General features: G+C 42.1%; 1 protein-coding gene across 10 annotated transcripts in view; it reads right to left on the minus strand.

Moving 5' to 3' along the window:
- Positions 1 to 27,420, minus strand: part of LOC104222128 (uncharacterized) — a 43,190-nt gene that overhangs the window by 13,389 nt on the left and 2,381 nt on the right. The window contains exons 2-6 of one of the 10 annotated variants that reach the window (XM_070163163.1): positions 9,952 to 10,015; positions 7,914 to 9,441; positions 2,997 to 3,064; positions 1,941 to 2,010; positions 597 to 688 (exon numbers count right to left, since the gene is read on the minus strand). In XM_070163163.1, coding sequence (XP_070019264.1) covers positions 597 to 651 — 55 coding nt within the window. In that variant the 5' untranslated portion in view covers positions 652 to 688; positions 1,941 to 2,010; positions 2,997 to 3,064; positions 7,914 to 9,441; positions 9,952 to 10,015. Of the gene's footprint in view, positions 1 to 596; positions 689 to 1,940; positions 2,011 to 2,996; positions 3,065 to 3,406; positions 3,710 to 7,913; positions 9,442 to 9,951; positions 10,016 to 26,718; positions 26,799 to 27,046; positions 27,348 to 27,420 lie in introns of those variants that run through there. The other 9 variants (XM_070163164.1, XM_070163165.1, XM_070163166.1 and 6 more) reach the window with 9 other exon arrangements.

Raw genomic sequence — 27,420 nt, forward strand, 5'->3', positions numbered from 1 at the left:
AAGAACAAATTTATCTGTATAGTTCTTCTCTTGAACTCCATCAAACAAATTACTTGTTATTGTGTTCATTTTTAAACTCACCTGCAGGTTGCAACAGCTATCAGTTTTTCATGGTTGATTCGTTTTGCACTACTCATCAAATAAATATCTACTAATAAGCTTTTTTATTTATCAAGAACAATTTTAGAAAAATCCAGATATACAATATATTCTCAGTAGATAACCATAATCTTATAACATAGATCCATCTAAATTAAAATAATCTCAGTAGCATATAGCGATCAACAGTAATGAGATAAAATTCATTATATAGCACATCACCAAATAAAAGACTAGTAAAAGACAAATTTATCTATAAATTAGAGATCTAAAGCATACATCAAAGCATGAACCATGTTGTTCTAATTTCTTTGTTTTCCTCTCATACGTTTTTCAAATATATTATTTGTTGATGGTTATATGGTCTAAAGCAAGACTTTGTTATTAAAATCGTTTGTCCAAGGGAATAACAGAGAAACATTCCTTGTGTAGGAAGAAATTATATCAAAAGCTAGAAAGCATGAGTATATAATTCAACTTCTAATAAGGAAACTCACCTTCATGTTTGTCTTGCTGAACTGATGGATATCTCGACTCCAAATGATGAAGCATTACAAAATTGAATAGGTCAGGATGGCATTGCTAGGTACTGAAAGGAGGGGTAAACATAGAAAAAATGAACAATGGTGTGGATGGCATTGGAGCAATACATCAGAAGAAACATAAATAAGAAAATCCCGCTACAAGTAATAAGAGTACTAAAACAGATAATAGCAGGGCAATGCTAAATGGTAACTCTAGACATTAGAGAAAACATTATTCATTTTTTTCACAAACTTTCTTATTTCACCAAAATTAAGTTAAAAAACTATATTCTTTACTGACAAAGAATCAAACCTTTAATTTTTTTTAAAAGAACCAAGTAGTTATCCACAGAGAATATCAGCGAAATGACCAAAATTATTATTCTTTTAGCTGTTGCCCCTTAGATTCTTACTTGAGTATTTTTGCTACAAATATCATATGTTTTCCATCAAATAATACACCTAAACCGTCAACAGTAACAATTATTAAAACAGCAAGTGCCAAATAGGTACAAATGACTTTAGAATTTAACAGAGTTGTATAAAGTGAACATCACATATATTTTTGTGGCATGTGAAGCATAAAAATTATTACCTGGCATCAGTTAATTGAATGCTTTTTGAATAACTTCATCATAAACTATGTTATAGGTTGAGTGATCATCCTCGGTGTCTGATGTCAGCGGTCGAATTAATAGTTTCATACCTTTTGAACTTTTAGCTCTTGATAAAGCAACATAAAGTTGACAATAGGAAAAAACTGGTTCACGTAAACAAATTCCAACAAAATCCAAAGTTTGATTTTGAGCTTTATTTAAAGTCAGCAAAGCACAATCGTACTGGAAATTATGTTCTATTAAAAGCAAATGGAATTTTTCATCTTGTGATGCTAATAGTTGTATTCTTGGAATAAAAACATGCCTATTTTGAAAATCATCGTTAGCAATTTTGGCACTTATAACATGTGTTTTAAAACTATAACATGTCAACCGTGTGTGTCACGACCTTAAACCCAAACCCGGTCGTAATAGAGCCTCTCGTGAAGACAAGGCCAGCCGACACTTCCCATTTCAATTATTAACAGATAAACGACAAGAAATAAGTCCGAAGCGTAATAATAACATCTCAAAGTAGCAGATAATAGTAAAGTGTGCGGAAAATAACCCAACACAGCCCGATACCGGGGTGCCACTAGTCATGAGCATCTAACAGAACGGAATACTCCAAATGTATATAACTATAGAGTTTAATATAGAAACTAAGAACGGAAAGGAATAAGATAGGGAAGAGATCCGGGCTGCAAACGCCAACAGCTACCTAGAGGCTCCTCGGATCCGCCTGTGCCGGAATGATCAGCACTCGGGAGCGGGACCAGATATGCCTGAATCTGCACACAAGGTGCAGGGAATAAAGTGAGTACTCCAACTCAGTGAGTAATAATCATAAATAAAGATTGAAAGCAGGAAATCATGTAAGGCACAAAAACATGCTATAAGAAGCAGTAAAAAACCTCTTTTTAAAAACAGTAAACCAGTGAAAGATAGGTAAAATACTTTAACTCAAATTTAACTTCCTGAAAAGCCTTTTTCAACAATTAAACAGGTAATTGATAATCAATTATGACAAATAAACACATAAAGGTTCGCCCCTCGGGCATAGTATCAACAAATCCGCCCTCGGACAATATCCCAAAATAGTACCAGCCCCTCGGGCAATATCTCAAAACAATACCAGCCCCTCGGGCAATATCTCACATCACAATGGCTCTCGCGCTCACTAGGGGTGTACAAACTCCTAGAGGGGGCCCTTACGGCCCAAGCGCAATATCAAGCCACCGTCCTCGACCTCATATCAATCAAGCCACCGCGTGGCGTACATATCTCAGGCCCTCAGCCTCATAATCAGTATCAAATGTTTCCTCACAACATAGGCCCTCGGCCTTACTCAGTCAAAATCCTCACAAGCAACTCGGACAACAGTAAAACAGTGATTCTCAGCCCAATTATCATTTAAAAGATCATTTAAGTATTTAAAACAGAGTAAACATGGCTGAGTACGAATACAGTGAAATATAACATGACTGAGTTCAAGTATAAAGTCAAAATAGTGAGAAAATACCAGTAAAAATCCCTGAAGGGTTCATATAGTTGGCACAAGGCCCAAATATGGCATTCAGCCCAAATCATGATAATAGCAAATAGATTTCAGTCAAATACGCGGTAAAATAGTCAATCGGGACGGACTAAGTCACAATCCCCAACAGTGTACGACCCCACGCACGTCATCAAACGTGTGTGTCACCTCAATATAGCACAATGATGTGCAAGTCCGGGGTTTCATACCCTCAGAACATCATTTACAATCATTACTCACCTCGAACCGGTCAAATCTCTAGTTCGTGATGCCTTTGCCCCTCGAATCGGCCTCCATTCGCATCAAATCTATCCAAAATCAGAACGAGGACGTCAAAATATGCTAAGGGAGCGAAGCCCAAGAAAAAATAATCAATTTACAACATAAATGCCGAAATTACCAAAACCCGACCCCGGGCCCCCGTCTCGGAATTCGATAATTTTTACATCAATAGATTCCTTACCTCCCCACGAGTTCATACATATCAAAAGTTCTGAAATCCGACCTCAAATGGTCCTTCAAATCCTCAAGCAAAGGTCTAAGTTTTCAAGCCATAGTTTTCCTCAATTTTAGCCCTTAAATTTCATTAATTATAGCTCTAATTCGTGAAATAATAACATAGGAAAGAGTTTTAGGTCCAAATTCCTTACCTCAATGAAGTTCCCTTGAAATTCCTCTTTCAAATCGTCCAAAAAGCTCCAAAGCCGAGATAGAAATGGTGAATATATCTAAAAATCGCGAAGGACACAATTTATACCTTCTGTCCAGGCATTTCCGCATCTGCGGCCCTATGTACCGCTTCTGCGGTACCGCATTTGCGGTTCTTTATCCTCTTCTGCGGAAGTCACTTAACTCACCACTTTTCGCATCTGCGATGCCATTCCCGCATCTGCGGCATCGCATGTGCGGTCCCTATAACCGCTTCTGCGATTCTTGCCATCTTCCCAGCTTCCGCTTCTGCAACCGCTTTCCCGCATATGCGGCGACGCACCTGCGGTCCCCAATTCGCAGGTGCGGAAATACCAGAAGCAGCAAAAATCTACAATTCACCAAGTCTCAAACTCCTCCGTCAACCATCCGAAATCACCCCGAGGCCCCCGGGACCTCAACCAAAAGCACTAGCATATCCCAAAACCTTTTTCAAACTTGTACCAATCTTCAAAACACCTAAAACAACATCACATCAACCAAAACACATCGGATTCAAGCCTAAGTTTCCAAAATCTTCTGAATTCCGCTTTTGATCAAAAACCCAACCAAACTACGTCCGAATGACCTGAAATTTTGCACACACATCCTAAATGACACAACAAAACAACTGCGACTCTTGGAATTCCATTCCGACCCCTATATCAAAATCTCACCTATCAACCGGAAATCGCCAATAAATCCACTTTCGCCAATTCAAGCCTAAATCTACTCCGGACCTCCAAAACTCATTCTGATCACGCTCCTAAGTCCCAAATCACCTTCTGAAGCTAATCGAACCATCGGAACTCACATCCGAGCCCTCTAACATATAAGTCAACATCTGGTTGACGTTTTCAACTTAAGCTTCCTCAAAAGAGACTAAGTGTCTCAAACCTTCTCGAAATCTTTTCGATCCCGAGCCAACCAACTCGATCACTTATATAACCGATAGACAAAGAGTAAGAAGCAGAAATGGGGAAAACAAAGGGTAACTCATGAGACGACTGGCTGGGTCGTCATATTCTCCCCAACTTAAATAAATGTTCATCTTCGAACGAGTCAAGAAACATACCTGAAGCCTCAAACATGTGAGGATATCTTCTCCGCATCTCCCGCTCGATCTCCCAGGTAGCCTCCTCTACGGGCTGACCTCTCCACTGCACTTTCACTGAAGCTATATCTTTTGACCTTAACTTACGAACCTGACGACCCAAAATAGCTATTGGCCCCACATCATAGGTCAAATCATCATCCAATTGAACCGTGCTAAAATCCAGAACATGAGACAGATCCCCAATATACTTCCGGAGCATAGAAACATGAAATACCGGAGGCACACTCGATAAGCTGGGTGGCAAAGCAAGCTCATAAGCCACTTCCCCAATCCTCCGAAGCACCTCAAAAGGCCCAATGAACCGCGGACTCAATTTCCCTTTCTTCCCAAATCTCATAACACCCTTCATGGGTGAAACCTTCAACAGAACTGTTTCACCAACCATGTAGGGCACATCCCCAACCTTCCTGTCAGCATAACGCTTTTGCCTCGACTGCGCGGTACGAAGCCTCTCCTGAATCACCTTTACCTTTTCTAAGGCATCCTGCACCAAGTCTGCCCCCAATAGCCTAGCCTCACCGGGCTCAAACCAACCAACTAGAGATCTACATCGCCTCCCATACAAAGCCTTATATGGAGCCATCCGAATACTCGACTAGTAGCTGTTGTTATAAGCAAACTTGTAAGCGGTAGAAACTGATCCCATGACCCTCCGAAATCAATGACACAAGCACGCAACATATCCTCCAATATATGAATAGTGTGCTCGACTGCCCGTCCGTCTGAGGGTGAAAAGTTGTGCTCAACTCAACCTAAGTACCAAATTCTCGCTGCACCGACCTCCAAAACTGCGAAGTAAACTGAGTGCCCCTATCTGAAATGATGGAAACTGGGACACCATGCAACCGAATAATCTCCCGGATATAGATCTCTGCCAACTACTCTGAAGAATAAGTAGTACACACAGGAATGAAGTGCGCAGACTTGGTCAGCCGATCCACAATCACCCAAATAGCATTGAACTTCCTCAAAGTCTGTAGAAGTCCAACTACAAAGACCATAGTGATCCTCTCCCACTTCCATTCTGGAATATCTATCCACTGAAGCAAGTCACCCAGTCTCTGATACTCATATTTTACCTACTGACAATTGAGACACCGAGCTAAAAATCCCACAATGTCTTTCTTCATTCTTCTCCACAAATAGTGCTGCCTCAAATCTTGATACATCTTCGCGGCACCCGAATGAATGGAATACCACGAGCTATGGGCCTCCTCCAGAATCAACTCCCGAATCCCATCCACATTGGGCACACAAATCTGGCCCTGCATCCTCAACACCCCATTATCACCAATGATCATATCTCTGGCATCATCATGTTGAACTCTATCCTTAAGGACAAGCAAATGCGGATCATCATACTGGCGCTCTCTGATGCGATCATATAAGGAAGACCGAGAAACCACACAAGCCAATACCCGATTGGGCTCCGAAATATCTAACCTCACGAACCGATTGGCCAAGGCCTGAACATCAACTGCAAGAGGTCTCTCCCCAACTGGAATATATGCCAAACTTCCCATACTCACCACCTTTCGGCTCAAGGCATCGGCCACTACATTGGCCTTCCCCGGATAGTACAATATGGTGATATCATAATCCTTAAGAAACTCCAACCATCTTTGCTGCCTCAAATTGAGATCCTTCTATTTGAACAAGTGCCGGAGGCTACGATGATCAGTAAACACCTCACAAGACACATCATACAAGTAATGCCTCCAAATCTTCAACGCATGAACTATGGCAGCCAACTCCAAATCATGAATGGGGTAGTTCTTCTCATGGGGCTTCAACTGACGAGAATCATAAGAAATAACTCTACCCTCCTGCATCAATACACAACCAATGCAACCTCTCGAAGCATCACAATACACGGTATATAAACCTGAAGTTGATGGCAAAACTAACACTAGAGTTGTGGTCAAAGGTGTCTTGAGCTTCTGAAAGCTCTCCTCACACTCGCCCGACCATACAAATGAAGCACCCTTCTGAGTCAACTTGGTCAAGGGCAATGCGATAGATGAATTCCCTAAACAAACCAACAATAATAGCCTGCCAAACCAAGAAATCTGCGAATCTTTATGGCTGAGGACGGTTTGGGCCAACTCTGAACTACCTCTATCTTCTTCGAATCAACCTGAATACCATTGTTGGACACCACGTGACCCAAGAAAGCCACTGAACTGAGCCAAAACTCACACTTGGAGAATTTTGCATAAAGCTTCTCCTCTCTCAATCTCTGCAACACAACTCTCAAATGCTCCGCGTGCTCCTCCTAACTACACGAATATACCAGAATATCATCAATGAATAATATGACAAAAAAGTCAAGATAAGGCCGGAACACACTGTTCATCAAATGCATGAACGCTGCTGGAGCATTGGTCAGCCTAAAAGACATCACCAAGAACTCATAATGACCATATTGGGTCCTAAAAGTTGTCTTAAGAATATCCGAGTCTCTGATCTTCAACTGGTGATAACCTGAACGGAGATCAATCTTGGAGAACACTCTCGCTCCCTGAAGTTGGTCGAATAAATCATCAATGTGAGCCAAAGGATACTTGTTCTTAATTGTTACCTTGTTCAATTGCCTATAATCTATGCACATTCTCATAGTGCCATCCTTCTTCTTCACGAATAGAGCCGGCGCACCCCAAGGTGACACACTACGCCGAATGAACCCTTTATCAAGGAGTTCCTAAAGCTGCTCTTTTAATTCCTTCAACTCCGCTGGTGCCATACAATACAGCGGAATAGAAATGGGCTGAGTGCCCGGCACCAGGTCAACACCAAAATCAATATCCCTATCCGATGGCATGCCCGGAAGGTCTATAGGAAACATATCAGGAAAATTCCTCACAACTAGAACAGAATTAATACCGGGAGTCTCAGCACCGACATCCCTCACAAAGGCTAGATACGAAAGACAAGCCTTCCGAACCATACGTTGGGCTTTCAAGAATAAGATCACTCTACTAGGAACATAATCAGTCACACCTCGCCACTCGATCCGTGGCACACCCGGTATAGCCATTGTGACTGTCTTAGCATGATAGTCCAGAATAGCACGATATGGAGATAGCCAATCCATGCCTAAAATGACATCAAAATCCACCATACACAATAATAAAAGATCCACACGGGTCTCCAGACCCCCAATAGTCACCACACACGACGATACACACAGTCTACAATAACAGTATCGCCCACTGGGGTAGATACATGAACAGGTGAAGCAAGAAACTCACGGGGCATACCTAAATAACGAGCAAAGTATGATGACACATAAGAAAAGGTGAAACCGGGATCAAATAATACAGAGGCATCTCTGTGGCAGACTAAAACAATACCTGTAATAACAGCCTCTGAAGCAATAGCATCGGGTCTGCCTGGAAGTGCATAGAAATAGGCCTGACCGCCACCTGATCGACCTCCCCCTTTGAGGCGGCCCCTAGCTGATTGACCTCCACCCCTAGCTGGCTGGGCGGGTGGTGGTGAAATAACTGGCGCTGAAGCTGATGACTGACCCCTCTGCTAAGACAAACTTGCAAGATGACGAGGGCACTGCCTCCATATATTCACTACTCTCATAACAACTCTCAGGTGCTGGAGAAGGGGACTGAAAGGAACCCCTCGCACTGGAGTGACTAGCAGATGCACTCGGCATAGAAGAGCCCTGAATTGATGGAGCACGGGACGAACTCTGAGCTGGAAGGCACTAAGTAATGACTGACCCTGATGAGAACTGTGAGAACCATGACCTAATGACACCCCACGATAACCTGGGCGAGTTGGCTGAGCATGCCTGAATGGACAGCCTCTATCGTGCTGAAACTGACCCCTCGAAGGAGTACCACTATAACTACCAGATCCTCGAGGCCTCTTGGCCTCCCTCTCCTCTTGCTCCTAGCGACGAACAGACTCAATCTCACGGGAAATAACCACAACCTCCTTGAAAGTAGCACCAATCACCCTCTCCCTGGTCATAAGAATACAAAGCTGATAAGTAAGGCCATCAACAAACCTCCTAATCCTCTCTCTATCTGTCGGAACCATCCAAATAGCATGATGAGCTAACTCGGAGAACCTTATCTCGTATTATATCATAGTCATCTCTCCCTGACGCAACCACTCAAACTCCCTATGCAGCTTTGCTCTGCGGGACTGCGGCACATATTTCTCTAGAAAGAGAACGGAGAACTACTACCAGGTAAGGGGTGCTGCACCAATAGGCCTACGCCTCTCAAAAGCCTCCTACCAAGTGAAGGCAACTCCAGAAAATTGATAAGTAGTGAAAGCGACCCCACTGGTCTCCAGAATACCCATTGTACAAAGCATCCTCTGGCACTTATCTAAGAAACCTTGGGCATCCTCACCCTTTGCACCACTGAAGGTCGGAGGCTGCAGTCTACCAAACCTCTCCAACCTACACTGCTCATCCTTCGGCATAGCAGGAACTACATAATCCTGAGCAGCTACAACCAGCTGGGCTAGATGTGCCCCCAGCGTTTAAAGTCCATGCACGACCTGCTCAGGTGTACGAGCGGCGGGAGTCTGATTGCCTCCCCCTTCCTGAGAAGTAGCTACGGCTGTAGTGGCTGAAACCACCTGAGCTAGGCCAGTGCAAAATAATAAGATCTGAGCCAAGGCCTCCTGAAGACCCGGAATCATAATGGGCACAGTTGGTGCCTAAGCTGGTGCTGCTGGAGCGTCCATAACTGGGATCTGATCCTGAACTGGGGCAGATGGTAGATCTGCAGGTGCTGCCCTAGCTGCTCTGCCCCTACCACGACTACGGCCGCGTCCTCGGCCTCTGGTGGCCACACCTGGTGGTACTGGTGGTCGTCCATCCTAACTGGTAGCGCATGTCCTCACCATCTGTGAGAGAATAAAACAACAGAAGTTTAGTACTCGGATCAACAAATTCGCACGACAAAAATTTCAAGAATATGAAGTTTTTCCTAAAGGTTCTGCAGCCTCTCGAGGATAAATACAGACGTCTCCGTACCGATCCGCGAGACTCTACTAAACCTGCTCATGACTCATGAGACCTATGTAACCTAGGCTCTAATACCAACTTAACATGACCCTAAACCCAAACCCGATCGTGATGGTGCCTCTCATAAAGACAAGGTCAGCCGACACTTTCCGTTTCAATTATTAATAGATAAACGACAAGAAATAAGTCTGAAGCGTAATAATAACATCTCAAAGTAGCAGATAATAGTAAAATAACCCAACACAGCCCGATACCGGGATGCACTAGTCATGAGCATCTAACAGAACGGAATACTCCAAATGTATATAACTACAGAGTTTAATATAGAAACTAAGAATAGAAAGGAATAAGATAGGGAAGAGCTCCGGGCTGCGAACGCCAACAGCTACCTAGAGACTCCTCGGATCCGCCTGAGCCGGAATGATCAGCACTCGGAAGTGGGACCAGATACGCCTGAATTTGCACACAAGGTGCAGGGAGTAAAGTGAGTACTCCAACTCAGTGAGTAATAATCATAAATAAAGACTGAAAGCAAGAAATAAACGTAAGGCACAAAAACATGCTATAACGAAGCAGTAAAAAAAATCCTTTTTTAAAAATAGTAAACTAGTGAAAGATAGGTAAAGTCCTTTAACTCAAATTTAACTTCCTAAAAAGCCTTTTTCAACAATTAAGCAGGTAATTGACAGTCAATTATGACAAATAAACACATAAAGGTTTATCCCTCAGGCACAGTATCAACAAATCCGCCCCTTAGGCAATATCCTAAAATAGTACCAGTCCTTCGGGCAACATCTCAGAACAATACTAGCCCCTCGGGCTCAATCTCACATCACAATGGGTATTCGCGCTCACTGGGGTGTACAGACTCCTTTAGGGTCCCCTTACGGTCCAAGCACAATATCAAGCCACCTCGTGGCATCATCACTAGGTCCTCGGTCTCATATCAATCAAGCCACCTCGTGGAGTACATATCTTAGGCCCTCAGCCTCATAATCAGTATTAAATGTTTCCTTACAACATAGGCCCTCGGCTTTACTCGGTCAAAATCCTCACAAGCCCCTCAGACAACAGTAAAACAGTGATTCTCATCACAATTATCATTTAAAATATCATTTAAGTATTTAAAACAGAGTAAACATGGTTGGGTATGAAAACAGTGAAATATAACATGACTGAGTTCAAGTATAAAGTCAAAATAGTGAGTAAATACCAGTAAAAATCCCCGAAGGGTTCAAATAGTTGGCACAAGGCCCAAATATGGCATTCAGCCCAAATCATGATGGTAGCAAATAGATTTCAGTCAAATACACGGTAAAATAGTCAATTGGGACGGACTAAATCACAATCCCCAACAGTGCACGACCCCACGCATGTCATCAAGCGTGTACGTCACCTCAATATAGCACAACGATGTGCAAGTCTGGGGTTTCATACCCTCAGAATATCATTTACAATCATTACTCACCTCGAACCGGTCAAATTTCTAGCTCGCGATGCCTTTTCCCCTCGAAGCGGCCTCCACTCGCATCGAATATATCCAAAATCATAACGAGGACGTCAAAATATTCTAGGGAACAAAACCCAAGCGAAAATAATCAATTTACAACATAAATCCAAAAAATTACCAAAACCCGACCCTCGGGCCCATGTCTTGGAATTCGATAATTTTTATATCAATAGATTCCTTATCTCCCCACGAGTTCTTACATATCAAAATTTCTGAAATCCGACCTCAAATGGTCCTTCAACTCCTCAAGCAAAAGTCTAAGTTTCCAAGCCCTAGTTTTCCCCAATTTTAGCCCTTAAATTCCATTAATTATAGCTCTAATCCATGAAATAATCATAGGAACGAGTTTTAGGTCCAAATTCCTTACCTCAATGAAGTTCCCTTGAAATCCGTCTTTCAAATCGTCCAAAAAGCTCCAAAGTCGAGATAGAAATGGTGAAAATAGTTAAAAATCGTGAAGGACACAATTTATACCTTCTACCCAGGCATTTTTGCAGTTGCAGTCCTATGTACCGCTTTTGCGGTACCGCATTTACGGTTCTTTATCCTCTTCTGCGGAAGTCACTTAACTTACCACTTTCCGCATCTGCGATGCCATTCCCACATCTGCGGCATCGCAGGTGCGGTCCCTATAATCGCTTCTGCGGTTCCTGCCATCTTCCCAGCTTCCACTTCAACGACCGCTTTCCTGCATATGCGGTGTCGCACCTGCGGTCCCTAATCCGCAGGTGCGGAAATACCAGAAGCAGCAAAAATCTGCAATTCACCAAGTCTCAAACTCCTCCGTCAACCATCCGAAATCACCTAGAGGCCCCCGAGACCTCAACCAAAAGTACCAACATATCCCAAAACCTTATTCAAACTTATACCAATCTTCAAAACACCTGAAACAACATCACATCAACCAAAACACGTCGGATTCAAGCCTAAGTTTCCAAAATCTTTCGAATTCCGCTTTTGATCAAAAACCCAACCAAACCACATCTGAATGACCTGAAATATTACACACACATCCTAAATGACACAACGAAACTACTGCAACTCTCAGAATTTTATTCCGACCCCTATATCAAAATATCACCTATCAACCGGAAATCGCCAAAAATTCACTTTCGCCAATTCAAGCCTAAATCTACTCCGAACCTCCAAAACTCATTCCGATCACGCTCCTAAGTCCCAAATCACCTCCCGAAGCTAAATAAACCATTATAACTTACATCCAAGCCCTCTAATACATAAGTAAACATCCGGTTGACTTTTCCAACTTAAGCTTCCTCAAAAGAGACTAAGTGTTTCAAACCTTCTCGAAACCTTTCCGAACCTGAGCCAACCAACCCAATCACTTATAGAACCGATAGACAAAGCAGTAAGAAGCAAAAATGGGGAAAATGGAGTGGTAACTCATGAGATAACTGGCCAAGTCATCACAGTGTGTCGTTACATAAACCTTCACAGGGACTTAAATTTCGTAGTAACATTACTGGACAATTTTCTTTTACAGTCAATCTGTAAGGAGGCAAACTGTAACGACCCGAACCGTCGTTTCCTATATTTTCGTCATGTATTCCCCGTTAAATGCTTATTCATGTTTCAATATGTGTACTTGGTGAATTTGAGTCAATTCGGATCGAGTTTGGTATGAAATAGGACAATTAGTCTCTATAAGGAAGAATTAATTTGGAACAATCAATCGGACGTTGACTTGTGAGTTAGAGGGCTCGGAATTGAATTCCGATGATTCGGTTAGTTTCGGGGGATGATTTAAGGCCTAGGAGCACAATCGGAATTAATTTTGGAGGTCCGGTGAAGAAAATAGCTCATTTTGGCGAAGTTAGTGTTTTGGCGATTTCCGGTTGATAGGTGAAATTTTGATCCAACGGTCGGAATGGAATTCCGAGAATTTCTGTAGCTTCATTATGTCATTTTGGATTGTGTGCAAAATTTGAAGTCAATCGGACGTGATTTGTTAGGTTTCGGCATCGGAAATAGAAGTTGGAAATTCTAAAGTTCATAAAACTTGGATTGGAGGTTGATTCATGATTTTAGCGTTGTTTGATGTGATTTGAGGCCTCGAGCAAGTCCGTAATATATTTTGGGACTGGTTGGTATTATTGGTCGGGGTCCCGGGGGCCTCGGGTGTGTTTCGAATGCCCAACGGGTCATTTTTGGAAGATTTTTGCCGTTTTGAGCATAAATGTAATGATCTAAAGGTTTATTTTTAGTTCTAGAGATCTAAATTTGATTTCGAGACTTCCAGATTTTAAATCATGAATTATAGGACTGATCTGGAAATTTTGGTTTATTTTCATCAAGTCGCGATTGAGTTTTTGACGTGAAATGTGAGTTAATTGTTTAACGAGCGAAATGGGTATTGAACTGGGCAAACGAGCTCCGAATTGAGTTTCGATTGAAGGGTTCTGTTCGTATTATTATTTTTGACTCATAGGAACAAGAATTGTCTAATTCCGAGTTCGTATGATGGAGTTAGAGCCATTTTAGGAAGCAAGACTCAGATGGTTCGGGCACATTCAGAGGAGGAACAATGATGCACCGGTGAGAAGGTGTGAGCGACTGGCTGTGGTGGGTACGAGGAGAGGTAGAGGGAGACCTAAGAAGTATTGGGGAGAGGTGATCAGGCAGGATATGGCGCGACTTAGGGTTACTGAGGACATGGCCCTTAACAGGGAATTATGGAGATCGAGCATTAAGGTTGTAGGTTAGGGGAAATTGTGATTTCTTTTTACAGTGCACTAGAGTGAGACTAGCCAGTTAGGAATTAGTCTTAGGATGCTATTGATCAGCTACTGATGATAGGTTTTATCTGCTGTTTATTAGTATACCTTACATCTTTCTCGTATTTCCTATATCTCTTATATTGCTGTTATTTTGTTATTTTATGGTATTTATGTTATGTTATGGATTTTATGGTATTGTATGTTATTTTATTATGAGTCTATTGATAGTACTAATATAGTGTCTCTTGTTGCCTTCTTGAGCCGAGGGTCTCCTGGAAACAGCCTCTCTGCCCCTCGGGGTAGAGGTAAGGTCTGCGTACATATTACCCCTCCCCAGACCCCACTTGTGGGATTACACTGGGTTGTTGTTGTTGTTGTTGTTGTTGTTGCTGTATTTTCTGCAGCAGTGAACAGTACTCGTGCGTGAACAGTAACCGCGCGGGTGAACAGTGAACAGTGACCTCGCGCGGGTGAACAGTAACCGCGCGGGTGAACAGTGAACAGTGACCTCACACACATGAACAGTGCCCCCGCGTGAACAGTACCGAAAATTTCTGGACAGATTTAATGTCCAGCAGTCCGAGTTTGGTTATTTTTTTTTACTTCCAAGCTCGGATTTTGGGCGATTTTTAGCAAGAAATCTTGGGAAATCTTGAGGTAAGTCACTTGTGATTATTTCTACTCCATAATATTGAATTATCATCGAATAATCCGACTAGATTACATGTTTTTGAGGAGTAAATTGAAGATTTAGGCCTAGGGATTTGAAAATAAGATTTGAAGATTTGAGGGGTCATTTGAACTCCGATTTTGGTAAATTTTATATGTATGGACTCGTGGAGAGACGAGGAATCCGGTGATGTGACTTTCGTAATTTTTCGAGAAGTGGGCCCGGGGCTCGGGTTTTGCGAATTTCGTGAATTTCGATATTTTTCGAGTCTTTTCGATTGGGTTATATTCCCTTAGCCTATTGTAATGTATTCGTTGTGGTTTTGACCAGATTCGACGCGCGAAGAGGTAAATTCGAGAGGCAAGGGCATAGCGGAGTAGACGTTGGACCGTCTTGAGGTGAGTAATGATTTTAAATGATGCACTGAGGGTTTGAAACCCCGGATTGCACAACATACTGCTATGTTGAGATGAGACACGCGTTGTATGACGAGTGCGGGGTCATTTACTATTGGGGATTGTGACTTGGTCCATCCCAGTTGATATTTTTACCGCGTAATTGATAAAGATTTATTGTTTTTCACTATAATTGGGCTTATTGCCATATTTGGGCTTCGTGCCAATTATCTGAAATCTTTTGTGAATTTACATCACTATTTTCCTCACAAATTGAAATATTATTTGAACTCAGTCCAATTGAATTATATTATTTTGTGAACTCAGCTACATTTATACTCAACTCGAGATTTAATGATATTTATAATGCTGTTGAGCTGAGCATTATTGTTTTACTGATGCCCAAGAGGCTTATGATTATTTTTCTGGACTGATTGAGGCCGAGGGCCATACGTGAGGATATGTTGAGTGATGTGAGGAGGCTTTCAGGCCTCGAGTGTTATATGAGGAGGCTTTCAGGCCTCGTGTGTGATGTGTGAAGGCTTTCAGGCCTATTGATATTGCGCTTGGGCTGTAGGAGCCCCTCCGGAGTCTGTACACACCCCCAGTGAGCGCAGGGTACCCAGGTGAGTTGGGAGTGGGCCCGAGAGGCCGTTGCTTGTGTGTGGTGAGTTGGGAGTGAGCCCGAGGGGCTGATGTTGTATGCTGGTGAGTTGGGAGTGAGCCCGAGGGGCTGATACTATACTGAGATTTACATATTGAGCCCGAGGGGCAAGCTTTTGATTTATCCTTACTGTGAAAATTATTTGTCTTTACTGTTTTAAAAGAAGAATTATCTAATACTCACTATTTTACTGTATAACTGATCTTACTGCTTGGGATAGCGCTATATTGTGCCGTTATGAGATTTCATGTTTTCAGTCGTTATTTATTTTTATTACTCACTAGGTCGGAGTACTCACATTACTCTCTGCACCATGTGTGCAGATACATGCAGAGCTGAGTTCGCTCCTGAGCGCTGATTCTTTCCAGAGCAGGCGGTGACTAGGAGTAATGAGGTAGCTGTTGACATCCGCAGCCCCGTTTTCTCCCTTATCTTTGTTATTTATGATAATTCCAGACTTTGTAAAATATTAGTAAACTCTGTAGTAGCTCATGACTTGTGACACCCCGATTTCGGGCTGAGTTAGTAAAGAGATGTATTGTTTTGTTGATTGGCTGGCCTTGTCCTCACGAGAGGCGCCATCACGATCAGTTTGGGATTTTGGGTCGTGACAAGTTGGTATTAGAGCCTAGGTTACTAGGTCTCGCGAGTCATGAGCTGGTTTAGTAGAGTCTCGTGGATCGGTACGGAGACGTCTGTATTTATCCTCGAGAGGCTGCAGAACCTTTAGGAAAATTTCATATTCTTGGAAATTCTTGTCGTGCGACTTTGTTGGTCCGAAAACTAAATTCTGTTGTTCTATTCTCTTGCAGATGGCGAGAACACGCGCTAATGGACAGGACGGACGACCACCATTGCCACCTACTGAGGCCACCAGAGGCCGTGGACGCGGTCGTGGTCGAGGTAGAGCCGTAGGGCAGCATCTGTAGACCCACCAGTTGCCCCGGCTCAGGATCAGGCTCCAGCTGCAGAGACTCTAGCAGCACCTGCTCAGGCAACAGATGTGCCTATTGTTATTTTGGGTCTTCAGGAGGCCCTGGCTCAGATTCTGACAGTTTGCACTGGCCTGGCTCAGGCAGTTTCAGCCACCACTGCAGCAGCTACTTCACAGGCAGGGGGAGGCAATCAGACCCCCGTTGCTCGCACACCTGAGCCAGTAGTGCAGGGACTACAGACACCAGAGGCACCACCAGTACAGCAGGTTGCTCCAGTTCAGTCGGTTGCACCGGTTCAGGATAATATGGTCCCAGTTATGCCAGACGATGAGCAGCGTCGTCTTGAGAGATTCAGCAGACTTGCACCTCCTACTTTCAGTGGTGCTCAGGGCGAGGATGCGCAAGGTTTTCTTGACAAGTGTAGACGTATGCTGAGGACAACAGGGATCTTGGAGGCTAGCGGTGTATCCTTTACTACTTTTAAGTTCTCAAGTGCAGCTTTCACTTGGTGGGAGGCATATGAGCGGCGTAGGCCGGTAGGTTCAGCGCCCTTGTCCTGGCAGGAGTTCTCCACTCTCTTTCTGGAGAAGTGGGTACCGCGATCTCAGAGAGAGGAGATGCGCAGGCAGTTTGAGTATCTTCGTTAGGGAGATATGACCGTATCTCAGTATGAGGTGAGGTTCTCGGAGCTGGCTCGTTATGCTCCATGGATGGTCCCGACTGATCGGGAAAGGAATAGGAGGTTCGTGGATGGGCTTAATTATCCCATTCGTATTCTGATGGCTCGAGAAAGGATTCTGAGCCATACTTTTGAGGATGCAGTAGATGTTGCTCGCGACATTGAGACAGATCGTCGTCTAGAGAGAGAGGAGTGGGAGGCTAAGAGGCCTCGTGGATCAGCTAGTCACAGTGGTGCTCCGTCTAGGGGCCAGTTTCAGCAGAGTAGAGGTCGTTCTTACAAGCCTCATCAGTCAGCTCGTCTAGAGTACCGCGGGCCATCTTCAGGCCGTGGTCATCAGGGATTTCAGTAGGGTCAGTCATCACTCAGTGCCCTTCCAGCTCAGAGTTCTTCACGTGCCCCGTCAGTTCAGGGTCCTTCTACACCGAGTGCACCAGCTAGTCACTCCGGTGCGAGGGGTTCTTTTCAGTCCCATCCTCCAACATCTAGGGGTTGTTATGAGTGCGGAGAGTTAGGACATGTGTGGAAGCAGTGTCCTTGTCGTACCGCCAGTTCATCACAGTAGAGGGGTCGGTCCTCATCTTCTGCACCAGCTACTTCAGCACCCACCCAGTCAGCTAGGGGTGAGGGTCAGACAGCTAGAGGCCACCCTAGAGGGGGAGGTCGAGCGGGGGGTGGTCCGGCTCGGTTTTATGCTATTTCAGACCGGGAAGATGCTCTTATGTCAGATGCTGTTATCACAGGTATTATCTCAGTCTGCCACACAGATGCCTCTGTCTTATTTGATCCGGGATCCACCTATTCTTATGTGTCTTCATATTTTGCCCGTCATTTGAGTATGCCTCGGGAGTCTCTTACTTTACCTGTTCATGTGTCTACCCCGGTGGGAGATACTATTGTTGTGGACCGTGTGCATCGGTCATGTGCTGTGATTATTGGAGGTCTGGAGACCCGAGTTGATCTACTGCCATTGAGCATGGTAGATTTTGATATTATTCTGGGCATGGATTGGTTATCTCCATATCATGCTATTCTAGACTGTCATGCTAAGACAGTTACTTTGGCTATTCCGGGTGTTCCAAGGATCGAGTGGCGTGGCATGACTAATTATGTCTCTAGCAGAGTAATTTCTTTCTTGAAAGCTCAGCGTATGGTTGGGAAGGGTTATCTATCATATCTTGCTTTTGTGCGGGATGTTGGAGCTGAGACTCCTAGTATTGATTCTGTCCCAGTTGTGAGGGACTTTCCTGATGTATTTTCTGCAGACCTGTCGGGCATGCCGCCGGATAGGGATATTGATTTTGGCATTGACTTAGTGTCGGGCACTCAGCCCATTTCTATTCCGCCATATCGTATGGCACCAGCAGAGCTGAAAGAATTGAAGGAGCAGCTTCAGGAACTCCTAGATAAGGGGTTCATTCGGCCTAGCGTGTCCCCGTGGGGTGCACCTGTTTTATTTGTGAAGAAGAAAGATGGCACAATGAGAATGTGCATTGATTATAGGCAGTTGAATAAGGTAACAGTGAAGAACAAGTATCCTTTGCCTCGCATTGATGACTTATTTGATCAGCTTCAGGGAGCGAGGGTATTTTCTAAGATTGATCTCCGTTCGGGCTATCACCAGTTGAAAATCAGGGAGTCGGATATTCCCAAGACTGCCTTCAGGACTAGATATGGTCACTATGAATTTTTGGTTATGTCTTTCGGGCTGACCAATGCCCCAGCAGCGTTCATGCATTTGATGAACAGTGTATTTCAGCCTTATCTGGATGCATTTGTTATTGTATTCATTGATGATATCCTGGTGTACTCGCGTAGCCAGGAGGAGCATGCCCAGCATTTGCGTGTAGTGTTGTAGAGATTGAGAGAGGAGAAGCTTTATGCAAAATTCTCCAAATGTGAATTTTGGCTAAGTTCTGTGGCATTTTTGGGACACATAGTGTCCAGCGAAGGTATACAGGTTGATCCAAGGAAGATAGAAGCAGTGCAGAGTTGGTCTAGACCGTCCTCAGTCATAGAGATTCGGAGTTTTCTTGGGCTAGCAGGCTATTATCGCCGATTTGTTCAGGGGTTTTCTTTTATTGCATCGCCTTTGACCAAGTTGACTAAGAAAGGTGCCCCATTTGTATGGTTTGGCGAGTGTGAGGAGAGCTTTCAGAAGCTCAAGGCACTTCTGACCACAACTCTAGTGTTGGTGTTACCATCAGCTATAGGTTCATACACGGTATATTGTGATGCTTCCAGAGTTGGGATTGGTTGTGTGCTAATGCAGGAGGGTAGAGTTATTGCTTATGCTTCTCGTCAGTTGAAGCCCCATGAGAAGAACTACCCTGTTCATGATTTGGAGTTGGCTGCTATAGTTCATGCCTTAAAAATTTGGAGGCACTATTTATATGGCGTATCTTGTGAGGTATTCACTGATCATCGCAGTCTTCAGCATTTATTTAAACAAAAAGATCTTAATTTGAGGCAGCGGAGATGGCTTGAGTTACTTAAAGACTATGATATTACCATTCTATATCATCCGGGAAAGGCCAATGTAGTGGCTGATGCGTTGAGCCGAAAGGCAGTCAGTATGGGGAGTTTGGCTTACATCCCAGTTGGGGAGAGGCCTCTTGCAGTTGATGTTCATACCTTGGCCAATCAGTTGGTGCGGTTAGATATTTCTGAGCCTAGCCGGGTATTGGCTAGTGTGGTTTCTCGATCTTCCTTATATGATCGCGTCAGAGAGCACCAGTATGATGATCTGCATTTGCTTGTCCTTAAGGACAGAGTTCGGCATGATAATGCCAAAGATGTGACTATAGGTGATGATGGCGTATTGAGGATGCAAGGCCGTATTTGTGTGCCCGATGTTGATGGGCTTAGAGATTTGATTCTTGAGGAGGCCCACAGTTCGTTGTATTCCATCCATCCGGGTGCTGCGAAGATGTATCAGGACTTGAGACAGCATTACTAGTGGAGGAGAATGAGGAAAGACATTGTGGGATATGTGGCTCGGTGTCTCAACTATCAGCAGGTGAAATATGAGCATCAGAGACCAGGCGGTTTGCTTCAGCAGATGATTATTCCTGAGTGGAAATGGGAGAGAGTTACTATGGATTTCGTGAGTGGCCTTCCTCGGACTTTGAAGAATTTTGATTCGATTTGGGTCGTTGTGGATAGGCTGACCAAGTCAGCGCATTTCATTCCGGTGTGTACCACATATTCTGCGGAGCGGCTGGCTAGGATCTTTATTCAGGAGATTGTGCGGTTGCATGGTGTTCCAGTTACTATTATTTCGGATAGAGGTACTCAGTTCACTTCTCAGTTTTGGAGGACTTTTCAGCACGAGTTGGGCACTCAGGTGGAGTTGAGTTCAGCATTTCATCCTCAGACGGACGGACAGTCCGAGCGTACTATTCAGATATTGGAGGATATGTTGCGTGCCTGCGTGATTGATTTTGGAGGTTCTTGGGTTGAATTTTTATCACTTGCAGAGTTTGCCTACAACAACAGCTATCAGTCCAGTATTCAGATGGCACCGTATGAGGCCTTATATGGGAGGCGGTGTAGAACTCCAGTGGGTTGGTTTGAGCCCGGTGAGGCTAGGTTGTTGGGGACAGATTTGGTCCAGGATGCCTTAGAAAAGGTGAAGGTGATTCAGGAAAGACTTCGCACAGCTCAGTCGCGTCAGAAGAGTTATGCGGACCGGAAGGTCCGAGATGTGTCATTTATGGAGGGCGAGAAGGTTTTGCTGAAGGTTTTGTTGTTGTTGTTGTTGCTGTATTTTCTGCAGCAGTGAACAGTACCCACGCGTGAATAGTAACCGTGAGGGTGAACAGTGAACAGTGACCTCACGCGCATGAACAGTGCCCCCGCGTGAATAGTACCGAAAATTTCTGGACAGATTTAATGTCCAGCAGTCCGAGTTTGGTTATTTTTTTTGACTTCCAAGCTCGGATTTTGGGCAATTTTTAGCAAGAAATCTTGGGAAATCTTGAGGTAAGTCACTTGTGATTATTTCTACTCCATAATATTGAATTATCATCGAACAATCCGACTAGATTACATGTTTTTAAGGAGTAAATTGAAGATTTAGGCCTAGGGATTTGAAAATAAGATTTGAAGATTTGAGGGGTCATTTGAACTCCGATTTTGGTAAATTTTATATGTACGGACTTGTGGTGAGACGCGGACTCCGATGATGTGACTTTCGTAATTTTTCGAGAAGTGGGCCCGGGGCTCGGGTTTTGCGAATTTCGTGAATTTCGATATTTTTCGAGTCTTTTCGATTGGGTTATATTCCCTTAGCTTATTGTAATGTATTCATTGTGGTTTTGACCAGATTCGACGCGCGAAGAGGTAAATTCGAGAGGCAAGGGCATAGCGGAGTAGACGTTGGACGTCTTGAGGTGAGTAATGATTTTAAATGATGCACTGAGGGTTTGAAACCCCGGATTGCACAACATACTGCTATGTTGAGATGAGACACGCGTTGTATGACGAGCGCGGGGTCATTTACTATTGGGGATTGTGACTTGGTCCATCCCAGTTGATATTTTTACCGCGTAATTGATAAAGATTTATTGTTTTTCACTATGATTGGGCTTATTGCCATATTTGGGCTTCGTGCCAATTATCTGAAATCTTTTGTGAATTTACATCACTATTTTCCTCACGAATTGAAATATTATTTGAACTCAGTCCAATTGAATTATATTATTTTGTGAACTCAGCTACATTTATACTCAACTCGAGATTTAATGATATTTATAATGTTGTTGAGCTGAGCACTATTGTTTTACTGATGCCCAAGAGGCTTATGATTATTTTCTGGACTGATTGAGGCCGAGGGCCATACGTGAGGATATGTTGAGTGATGTGAGGAGGCTTTCAGGCCTCGAGTGTTATATGAGGAGGCTTTCAGGCCTCGTGTGTGATGTGTGAAGGCTTTCAGGCCTATTGATATTGCGCTTGGGCTGTAGGAGCCCCTCCGGAGTCTGTACACACCCCCAGTGAGCGCAGGGTACCCAGGTGAGTTGGGAGTGGGCCCGAGAGGCCGTTGCTTGTGTGTGGTGAGTTGGGAGTGAGCCCGAGGGGCTGATGTTGTGTGCTGGTGAGTTGGGAGTGAGCCCGAGGGGCTGATACTATACTGAGATTTACATATTGAGCCCGAGGGGCAAGCTTTTGATTTATCCTTACTGTGGAAATTATTTGTCTTTACTGTTTTAAAAGAAGAATTATCTGATACTCACTATTTTACTGTATAACTGATTTTACTGCTTGGGATAGCGCTATATTGTGCCGTTATGAGATTTCATGTTTTCAGTCGTTATTTATTTTTATTACTCACTGGGTCGGAGTACTCACATTACTCCCTGCACCATGTGTGCAGATACAGGCAGAGCTGAGTTCGCTCCTGAGCGCTGATTCTTTCCAGACCAGGCGGTGACTAGGAGTAACGAGGTAGCTGTTGACGTCCGCAGCCCCGTTTTCTCCCTTATCTTTGTTATTTATGATAATTCCAGACTTTGTAAAATATTAGTAAACTCTGTAGTAGCTCATGACTTGTGACACCCCGATTTCGGGCTGAGTTGGGAGGGTTTTCCTTGTTCTATCACGTTTATTTCGCATTTAAGATTATATTGCCCATGATTTAGACTTATTCCTGCTAAGTAATTATAAAGAGATGTACTGTTTTGTTGATTGGCTGGCCTTGTCCTCACGAGAGGCGCCATCACGACCGGGTTGGGATTTTGGGTCGTGACACAAACCAGCAGGATTTAAAGTATACAGATAATCTTCGAATTGACTTTGGTCATTCGGTTCAATAGTTTCATCAATTGCAACATATGTTCTAGCATCTTTTGGGAATCTAGATATGAGCATATCATTTATTTCATGAACAAAATCATTTTTTGTTGTCAAGATCACACGAGAAGCTATGGAGGAAGAATCATTAAATATGAATCTTTATTGTGATATGTTACCTCAAATAACTCATTCAAAGATTCTTCTTCAATTGTAAAAGGAATAATCAAAGAGTTAGGAATTTGAACTTTTTTCTAGGCATCAAGTATTTTTTTCCATTTCTAATTCTCATCAAGTATTCACAAAAGCTAGGATATGTTCTTGCACGCATATTCTCTGATAGCTGTAGTTTTTCTAGTTGATTCCAAATTTCAGAGTATAGTAAACTTTCAGAAATGAAGTCTTCTTTTTCCCCATTTCTAACAACTGGAAGAGTTTGTCTAAAATCACCTCCAAAAACAACTACTTTTCCACCAAAGAGCATCTTAGTATCCATTAGATCCTTCAAAAGTAAATCAAAAGCTTCAATCATTTTCCGTTTAGCCATTGATGCCTTATCTCATACAATTAATTTTGCGTCCCGAATTAAACATGCAAGTGAACTTTGCTTACTGATATTGCAACCAATATTTTCATCAATATCAATAGGGATCTTAAAGCGCGAATGAGTTGTTCGCCCTCCAGGAAGAATAGAAGCTGCAACACCAGAAGTTGCAGTTGCTAGTGCTACAAATCCCTTAGATCTTACCGTAGCCAACAAACTTCGACATAAGAAAGTTTTACCAGTTCCTCCTAGTCCGTCAATAAAAAAGCTCCCGATTTGTTGGAAAATATTCTATCAACAATCATATTGTATGCTCTTCGTTGATCTGTATAATGAACTTCTAATAACAAATCTTCTTAGGAAACTCTTAGGCTTCTCTCAAAATGAACTTCTTTTACCTCTTTTACAATTGTAGAAGCTCTAATGTTTTCTGCAACAAGCTTGTACTCGTTAATGTCGTGTCCCATCGAGTGTAGTTCATCATTGATCTGGTTCAGGACTCTATGATGAATATTTTTAAATCCATTATTTGGCAAGCGTTTGAAGTCTTCGGACATTGAGTCTTCAAATTGTTCTCATAACTCTTTTGGATTAGTAGGAGTACAATATACCAATAGCGTAGCAAATAATCGTCTTAAACTATATGGCAATTGATAGCTTGCAGCTTCAATCATACAGTCAACCAAACTGTTGTCAGAATGTAATAATCCTCTTTTTTCAGCAGCCTCTCTAAATGTAATATAACATTTTCCATTTACAGTACGAAGATATTCATATGATGTTGGTCCTCTCACATTCAGTAATAATAGTTTGAGATAATATCTCTCACCTTCTGTTGGATGACATGTCACAACGCGCCCAATAACGGTACGTTATTTTCGACGTGTCCATGTATTGTCTGTAACTGACCAGACAAAGTATTCTGGAAACTCTTTATATAGTAGCTTAAGTTCTATAGCATAATCATCTGTTTGGTTCATGACAAAATTTTCTGTCAACATTGTTTTTCTAATTATAGGTTTTTTTAAAATTGCATTTATACTCTCAGTGCTTTTCAAAGAAACATATTGTTGTCCTTCAAGGTGTAATTGAAGATGATAAACACTTGGTGTCATCTCACTAATAGAAAAACCAAATAAATGCTATGTAGCTTCGGGTGGAAATACCCATCTAGCAGGTTGATATTCTTTTATTTCATCAATCTCTTTGTCTTTATCATTGTCATGTACAGAAAAATAAATTTTGTCATGACCTTTTATATATGTACTTGTAAAGATACTTGACAACTTTAATATCTAAGCATATCTCGATATTCATATGACAGTTAAACTTGTCAAGTAAAAAAGGATTATATGATACCACCCATGAATTATCGAGGAATTTTTCTCTAATTTTTATTGCTTCACCTGTATATCGTCTTTTGTAAATTAGATAAGATTTTTTTTCCTTTTGATGTTCGATCAGCAAAATCTTTAGGGTAGTTGAATTTACAATATCCATTTTTCATGCATGAATTTGCAAGATTCAAATGACCACAAGGATCGTGCGTCATATGATGTACAATAAGTGAGTATAAGTAAGGCTCTTTATCTCGATCAGGTAATTCAGCACAAACAACTGTGTCGTAAGACTCAGGTGTCAACAATTTGTATTCATTAGCAAGAATAATAAGGAAATGTGCATGTGGAAGACCATGTTTATGGAATTCTACAGTGTACATAAAAGCAGCAACCTTTCCAAATATATTTCTTTTTAATATATCATTTTTAGCTCTTCCAATTTTGCTCTAAATACTCGACTAATTAAGTCAGGTCTATTTTGTGCCTCATCGGTAGATAACAAATGTTCTTTTATTTCTGGCCATAATGGGTTGCATGTCATCGTTAGAAATAAGTCAGGTGTTCCAAAATGTTGTACCAAAGCAATAGCATCCATATATCGCTGGCGCATATCTCTTGGTCCCCCGTAAATGTAACAGGAAGGAAAGTTTGTTTTCCGATTCTAGAAGCATCTCTTTCACCTTGTCTTAAGACATCAAGAATACCTTGCAAAACTTCAATTCTAAACAAGTCTAGATTGAAAGAGAAGAAGTCTAGTCGTTGTGTTTCAAGTTTTATGAATACATCTACGACATATTGTTGGAATATCCTTCCAATATGTAAGATTTCATCAGTCTCATCATCTCTTATTTAAATTTATAACAATAATATTCACGACAAGAGACAGTATTTCTTTTTTCCTTTGTTGTTCTAGTACCTGAGCTTCCATATCAAGAAAATTGTCAATTAAACACATGTTTGCAACACTTGATAAATTTTCCTGTTCACAGTAGACACGACATCTAGTAGTATTCTATGGTTGTACTATTTTCTTTATACCACAGTGCCACCCATCTTGACCATATGAAAATAATAGTGGGTATTGTAAGGGATCATAACATCCATAGTAATAGTTTACTAATTGGCTTTTATTGCTGTGAGTATAAATTTGAATGTGAGGTATGGAAATATGAACGCCTTCTTCCACCATTATTGCTGCAACTTCAGATGCAGTAGGTAAGTTATATACTCGTTGATCTAAACATGAGTCACATTTGAGCGCAATATAAAAGTTCGACAATTCCGGAACATCTACCAAAGATTTCAAGAAAACACTATACGGATTATTTTGTAGTATATTCATCAATTTTCTGATCATTGACTCATGTACTCTAGTTGAACAAGCAATTCTGTTTGCTACCTCATTTTCATTATCGTAGAAGTATAACTGTAAATTTCTTGCTTTCTCATTCGCAGGATATAAATCATCTATAAAGTGATATATTTTTCCTTGAACTCTAAATGTATAGATACCATGATTTCTCTTAGCTAAGTCTTTGTCATATTTTACCCCGAGCGAAGTAAATGCAAACATGTTATTGTATGTCCTAACATATGTTCGGAAATGGTCAGACTCTTCAGTAGCACCCAAAAATAATTCTCGTAGCTCTATAGGCATTTCATGTGAAGTAAGCTTGATTGAACTTTTATTGCAACAGAATCCAGGGGGTTCATATTGAAATCTTTTTGCAGCATAAAATTTAAAGTTTGGGACAACTTTGAAAGCAACATATTCGGTTGTGATCCAATAACGTGCAGGGGGGCTCTTCTACGTAGTCTAACTCCTAAATATTACGGAAATAACTGGGAGTCAATTTTCACTCCAAAGGAAGATAACGAATCTTATTCTAACCTGATAGTGATACGAACCTCTATTTGCTACATTCTCTGAACCAACACCACATCGGTCATTAGATGTACCTGATATAGATCCTAATATAGACATAATTATGAATTACATAAGTAAATGGTTTACGACAATAGAAATTTTATTAAAATAATATGCTTCATAAACTCGCCTATTTCGAAGATGGAAAAACGACCAACTAAACTTTTTCCTTTCGTAGAAGCAGCAGGTAAAGTACTAACTTCACATTTAGCAGCTAATAAAGACACGTGAAACAAATTTAGTTTAAACTGGCTGCATTTAAACAGAAAGAGCGAAAGTTTAATTTGCTAACCTTGATTTGAAGTAAGAGAAAAATCTCTTATTATGAGAGCACTCTCCCTTTGAAGCGTTGAATTACTTAGAGATGTTGATTTGACTGAATCATCTAGAGTACGACTTTCTAGAAGACGTTTTCTTGAATCGATTTCTTTCATACAGCGGTTTAACAATAATGCTTCCTTTCTATCCGGTGAGATTTCCTTATATTTTTTACGGTGATTGAATTTCATTTTAGCACTTCTATCTACCAAGCATGGACTTTTGTTCCTTTGTCCTGAACGTGATATAGGCACATCTTTTTTATCCCCCGATACCTATACTTATCCAATGTAAGAAGTATTAAAAAAATAAACCACACCCTTTCTCCAAAAAGATATCAAGTGAAAG

The sequence above is a fragment of the Nicotiana sylvestris genome, chromosome 12 (genome assembly GCF_000393655.2).
Source record: "Nicotiana sylvestris chromosome 12, ASM39365v2, whole genome shotgun sequence".
NCBI classification, from domain to species: domain Eukaryota; kingdom Viridiplantae; phylum Streptophyta; class Magnoliopsida; order Solanales; family Solanaceae; genus Nicotiana; species Nicotiana sylvestris.